The following is a 6,102-nucleotide window of genomic DNA, read 5'->3' on the forward strand; positions in this document are numbered from 1 at the left end:
TGATACACTAAATCAGTCATTAATGTATTTATGTATAAATACACTTATAATTTAATTTATTTTTAATATATATTTTATATTTTAATATATATTTTATACTGATAGTTGATTTTTGTGATTGATTTTAATATATACACAACATAGTCTTTTATTATATACTACTTTTTAAATGCATCCAAATTGGTAATAAAAAGGCACGGGTTATATAGAAGAAAAGGATGAGCTAGTAGATATTAAAGATCTTACGGTTTGTATATTCATGGTCAATTAATTAACTATATTAATTTTTGGTTTCAAAGGTGACAAGGCCTTAAATTCCTTTTCTGCAGTTAATTATTTTCCTATTTTGGTTTGGTTTTGATGTTGGGGTGATAGGCGGAGTGTCTTGAAAGTAATGATAGGAAGAAAAGCTTGGAGCAGGTGAAGAAAGAAGGGCAAGAAGCATTGCTAAAAAAGTCAAGCGATCCAGTGGGAACAATGAAAATAATTGATAGCATTCAAGAGCTGGGAATTGGGCACCATTTTGAAGAAGAGATCAATGCACTTCTTGGAAAGATATGCCACTGGGATGCCTCACAAGACCTATTTGCCACATCCCTTCAATTTCGCCTCCTCAGGCACAATGGCTGGACCACTTTTCCTGGTATGTATTACCTTTATTCAACTAATTAATAAAACTCAGGTGAAGTCGACTTCACGTGAAGTTGATACCTGAGAGCTGTTAGATGAAAATTTAGTCAAATCAGTTAAATCATTTAACGACTTTTAGGTATCAACTTCACGTGAAATTGACTGCACCTGAGTTTCCACCTTAATTAATTCATTTGCATTTGGCATGTTGATAAATAATAATTGATGAAGACTATATATGTTATATGGCAAGAACTGCTCAGGTCATATATCAGCATGGCGATGACAAAAGCACATACACAGTTGATGACTACGTCCAAACATTGTTATTCACACCCTCTGCTATCTAACTATGTAGTGCATGAAGCAAGTGATGATTGTTCACCACTAATTAACTAGTATGTTACTTTTAGGATTCTAAATTTTTTTTTATATATTTCTTTACTCTATTTTGAAATGCGTTATGATTTCCTTAATTCATAGTGTATTTGAAATTTCAATAAGAAATTGTATCTAATTTTTTGTTACTTGAGAGTTTTAATCTATTCTTTTATTAATATTTTAGATTAATATACTTTAATATACATGAATTATAGTTAAGATGCATTAATAACATTAAAAGATGACAATGAAAAGTTAGAAAGAATGGTTATTATTAAAATGAGATAAATTATCCTATTTTCGGTAAAAGAGAATCAATCAATATATAAAGTCAAACAGTTGATTGACCTTTAGGCTGTGTCAGCCAATTCAATATTATTTGCAATAGTCAATCCACTTGCACACGCCCAAGTTCCAACTTTCAACCGGTACATGTAAAATTGACCATTATGATTTTTGAGTGTCTGACCAAGGTAAGTTTGATGCTGGGACGTCGCTTGGATCCTTAATTTTGTCGAGATTAACAACTCCATGGTGAAAATAGCCTAAATTTGGGGTGTTACGTAACTCATCTTTGTTAGCCTTTGTGTCCTGTATCAAGTTTGGCAGATAAGAACGTTGCTTCAAACACCATAGAGAGTAGTTGGAACCTTCACCTCCTTGCCGGTGTTCAACTTGTCTAGCCACGAGAACCGTCGCATCTGATCGGTGGATATCCGCACTGCTCCAGCGTTCTCGAAACGCGTCTGTTCCACCGTCGGTCACCGTGTGTCTTGCGAGCTTTCTCTCTGTTTGAGCGTCGGTGCTGACGCGTGTTCGAGCAACCGTTCAGCCCTCTATTCAACCATCTTCATTGAGTTTTAAAGCTGATAGGTATTGCTATTGCCTTCTATTTTGGAGCCAGATTTGGGTTTGATAAAGCTGATATGTATGTCTCACTCTAAAGCGTAAATATTTTCTTAAAGTTAACTTGGAACTATGTTTTGGGACTTGAGATGGTTGGAACTTGGAAGTAAGATAACATTTGGGTCTTGCTTGTCTGGTTAATGGCATTGTTGCAACTTTGTTTATGTTTGCCATTCATTCATCCATGAAGTTATGAATTACCTTGTAATGCAGGAAACGCCTTTTCAATATGATTAATGAAGTGCCCACAATATTTGAAGTTGTTACTGGTGCAGCCAAGAAACAAGTGAAGGAGAAGTCTTCAGTTTCGAACCATAGTGGCAGCAAATCAAAGTCAAACACTAAAGCAGTAAATATTTTTCTCCTTGCACTTACACATGGAAATCATGTATTTTTTGTCTGTGCTTGTTTCTTTGATACAGGATCCCTTTAAAATTGAGTAGTCCATGAGTTAGTTAATTTTTTTTTATTTTTCGGGGTCTCAGTAGAATTTCAAAATAATGGAAAGATTGTGGAAATTGAAAGTGGTGAAAGTATGTGCAGCGTATGCATTGAATATTTATCTATCTTGGAAGGTGAATGCATCTCCTTTTACAACTTTTATCCCTTTCAAATAAGCTGTGCTCTAAATGACTGAGTTGTCTGTTGATTTTCATAAAGTTTGAAAGCTAAGGTGATTTGTTTTTCTCATCCTTCTTCTTTGTTGGATTAGTTGTTTTAACTAATATATTGATGTTTCAGTTCTTGCAATTTAGTGTAATATTCATATGTTTAAGGAAGCTCCATTTGCACAGTAGCCTGATTGTTGATATTTACTAATATTGTATATATGCAATTATCTTGAATAGGCAAATTGAATATTTTATTATCTTTGTGTTGTTTCTATGCTTCTGTTGTGCAGATAGCTTTGATTAAATTTATTGGTTATAAAATCATAAATAATATTTCAAATACTGAGAATGCATTCCTAATTATATTTATCACAGATATAATCATTTGGGAATTTCTTTTTGCCTTTTCTAACTTGTTACTTACTTTAATATATCAGATATTTGGAATTGGATTATACTTATCACAAATTATAAGTTGGCATAGATTATGTTAAAGTTTGTTGCTGCCGTGTACGAGTAGCCATTTGAGCAATTTTTGAGTTGGCCGATTTTCCATGGTGAGTTTTTTTTATATTTTTGTTGGTTTGTTATGTTATTTAAAATGTCATTGTTATGAAAGAAAGGAAATTGTTGGTGAAGTTGAGTTTATTTGGCTACAGAGGTCGGAAGTGGAAGACTCGGAGTACTATTCAGAGGAGTTGGTCCGTGCCCCTGATCCAGTCGAAGGTCTCCATGTTGATGGTGAAGGGAGCGATGTAGGCGAGGAAGGGAGTGAGGGATTTGAAGGTGACGAAGGTTTTGAAGAAGAGTCAGAGATACATGATGAATTTGGGGATGAGTTCTATGACAACTGGGAAGAAAGGGCAACTGATGAAATTGCTGATCTAGGTTGTATGAATTTGAAGGAAATCACAGTGGAAGAGATTAAAAGTCTCCATTTTCCGGATCGGGAAGTCGCATTTTTATTCTACAACTTATATGCGAAAATGAATGGGTTTGTTGCTCGAAGGTATAGGTCTCGGCGTAATCTAAATAACGAGATGATACAACAATCTTTTGTATGCTTCAGGCAGGGCTTTCGGAAGGCAAGAATTTGTGATGGAGTCGAAGTTGCTGATCGGAAACGGGAGCCGAAGCCAGAGACTAGGTGTGGCTGTGAGGCAGAAATGCGTGTCCATATCGACAAGGATAGTGGCAGATGGATTGTAACATACTTCCAGGAAGTTCATAATCACAAGATGCTTGAGGACACACTTACTTTCATGCTTTCAGGACATAGAAGGATGAACTCGGCGACAATTGATCAAATGAATATGATGTTAAAAGTCGGCATCAAGACCCCACAGATTTATGCATCGTTTGTGCAGACAGCAGGCGGGTGTGAAAATGTTCCGTTTTTTAAGAGAGACATGTACAACAGAATTCACAACCAACGGAGGATTATTGGTGGGGATGCAAGTGCGTGCCTTATGTTGTTGCAACGTATGAAAGTAGAAAATCCGGGAATGTTTGTTAGACACCTAGCGGACAAAGAAGGTCGTTTGGTGCATTTATTTTGGTGTGATAACTGTAGTCAACTGGATTATGAAATATTTGGGGATGTATTAGTATTTAATGCGACATATTGCAAGAATAAGTACATGTGTCCGCTGGTGGTTTTCTCGGGGGTTAATCATCACAATCAAACAATCGTGTTTGCTGCTGCCCTTGTTGCGAATGAGACAGAGGAAACATATAAGTGGCTACTGCAGCAATTTTTAGAAGGCATGAAGGGCAAGGCACCCAAATGTGTCATCACTGATGGTCATAGAGCCATGAAGAAAGCAATTGAATCAATTTTTCCAAATTTGTATCATCGTCTATGTGCATGGCACTTACTCCGAAATGCGACCTCAAACAAAAGCAATCCTGTGTTCTCATCTGAATTCAAGAAATGTATGTTATTTGACTATGAAGTGGCAGAGTTCGAAGAGCACTGGAATAATGTGGTTTCTGAGCTAGGCCTACAAGATAATCCCTGGGTGTGTGATCTATATGCTAGAAGACATATGTGGGCAACTGCACACATCCGTGGTAATTTCTTTGGGGGCTTCCAAACCACGTCAAGATGTGAGGGGATTCACTCTATGCTCGGCAAGTTTGTGCATTCCCGGCACAACTTAAAAGACTTTGTTGAGCAATTCTTTTGATGTATCAGTCAAATGAGGTCCCGGGAAGCATTCTCTGACTTACAATCCACTGTTGGGGAGATGGTACTACAAAGCCCTCTACGATCGCTTGAAAGGTCTATGGTAAGTGTACTGACAAGAGAGATATTTCTTATTTTCCGACCAATGCTTTCACAGGCTTGCATGTTAAAGATAAGCTCTTGTACATTCACAGCATGTTCAGATATCTATTCCCTATTCCGGTCTGGAGATTCTGCCCGAGAGTGGCGCGTTTCACATTATCGAAATGGGTCATTCTTCAAGTGTTCGTGCATGAGGATGGAGACCTTTGGGATTCCTTGTGACCACATTATTGCAGTATTTTATCACCTTGATATCACTGAAATGCCTGCGAGTGTAGTATTGGAAAGGTGGTCAAAAGATACCCGTTCGAGGGTGAGGGCTTTCATGGAAAAGGGACCGTTTTGCTGGGATTCGATGGTTACCTGCCGCAATTGGATGTTGAATGACCTATGCAGGGAGTTGTGTGTCCTTGCTTCTGTACGAGTGGATGATTTTGTGGACGTCACTGGTAAATTGAGAAATGAAATTTTGCACTTGAAAAGCAAGAGACTTTCTCCAAGTGGGGGGGAGGGGGGAAGGAGCTGATCCTCTGGTGTCATCTACTCTTGAGGATTGCGTAAGAGATCCACATGTTTTATGTCACCACAAGCGCCGTAAATTTGGTGTGGGTAGGCAGCCATCTACCAAGGGTGTAAAGAGATGTGGAATTTGCCGCGCGGTTGGCCATAACCGATTATCTTGTTCACAAAGGCATACACACAGGCAAGGACACGCTGCTGTTGGTAGTGGTACCCAACGGAGGGCTGTTTACGAAGAGGCTGATTATAGTGAGTATTAAAATTCATGGGAAGAGGTTAGTGGAGTAGTATGCGTTACGTTTTTCTTTTAAGTAGTTAATTTTTCTATAAGATAATTAATAATTATAACTAAGTTTTCGGATAAATTTAATAACCAATATAGTCCCGTCATTGCATAAAATATTACAGTTACAAACCACACAAAATAATACGAAGTAGTTAATAAATTCTAAACACTGCTGCTAACTTTGGGTCATTTTTCATACCCAAAGGAGCTTATTTAGGCCATGGACTTATCACATCCCATGGAGCGAACTATAAATCTAGCCCATCTGAAATCACGACTGTCAATGACTTGGTAACGGTACCCATGTATGCTCATGCCTATACACCTCCGTGCCAATCTGCAACCCAAATCCTCACCAAATTTCCAATTGCATTGAATGTTCTTCCCGCAAGCAAAACAGCAGTATTCCCACGCAGAATATAATCATCAAGCTGGAGACGTTATCAAAACAAGCACAACTTAGGCAAATTTCTTGCTAC

At 37.7% G+C, this 6,102-nt stretch overlaps 2 protein-coding genes and 1 long non-coding RNA gene across 4 annotated transcripts in view; all 3 read left to right on the forward strand.

Moving 5' to 3' along the window:
* The window catches only part of LOC110265652 (probable terpene synthase 11), a 1,375-nt gene extending 688 nt beyond the window's left edge, over nucleotides 1-687 (forward strand). The window contains exon 2 of the mRNA XM_021108785.1: nucleotides 376-687. Within this exon, the coding sequence (XP_020964444.1) occupies nucleotides 376-672 (297 nt within the window). The 3' untranslated portion in view covers nucleotides 673-687. The remainder of the gene's footprint in view (nucleotides 1-375) is intronic.
* LOC110265653 lies at nucleotides 1,800-2,193 on the forward strand. 2 transcript variants are annotated; one of them, XR_002351843.1, is made up of 2 exons: nucleotides 1,800-1,884; nucleotides 2,131-2,193. It is a non-coding gene; the product is annotated as an uncharacterized LOC110265653 (long non-coding RNA). The 2 variants fall into 2 exon arrangements; XR_002351844.1 differs by lacking the exon at nucleotides 1,800-1,884 and adding an exon at nucleotides 1,915-1,939.
* LOC110265221 (protein FAR1-RELATED SEQUENCE 5-like) lies at nucleotides 3,016-5,205 on the forward strand. Its single transcript, XM_021108095.1, has 5 exons — nucleotides 3,016-3,038; nucleotides 3,148-4,665; nucleotides 4,726-4,819; nucleotides 4,911-5,000; nucleotides 5,107-5,205. The coding sequence occupies exons 1-5, from the start codon at nucleotides 3,016-3,018 to the stop codon at nucleotides 5,203-5,205; spliced, it is 1,824 nt and encodes a 607-aa protein (XP_020963754.1).

Source organism: Arachis ipaensis, chromosome B08 (genome assembly GCF_000816755.2).
Source record: "Arachis ipaensis cultivar K30076 chromosome B08, Araip1.1, whole genome shotgun sequence".
NCBI lineage: Eukaryota > Viridiplantae > Streptophyta > Magnoliopsida > Fabales > Fabaceae > Arachis > Arachis ipaensis.

What these genes read in the sequence shown, in the direction of transcription:
- LOC110265221 (XM_021108095.1), top strand. Translation starts at nt 3,016, where the DNA reads ATGTTAAAGTTTGTTGCTGCCGT. An exon ending in GATCGCTTGAAAGGTCTATG is followed by an intron (nt 4,820 to 4,910) that starts GTAAGTGTACTG and finishes GTACATTCACAG; the next exon opens with CATGTTCAGATATCTATTCC. An exon ending in AAATGGGTCATTCTTCAAGT is followed by an intron (nt 5,001 to 5,106) that starts GTTCGTGCATGA and finishes AGTATTGGAAAG; the next exon opens with GTGGTCAAAAGATACCCGTT.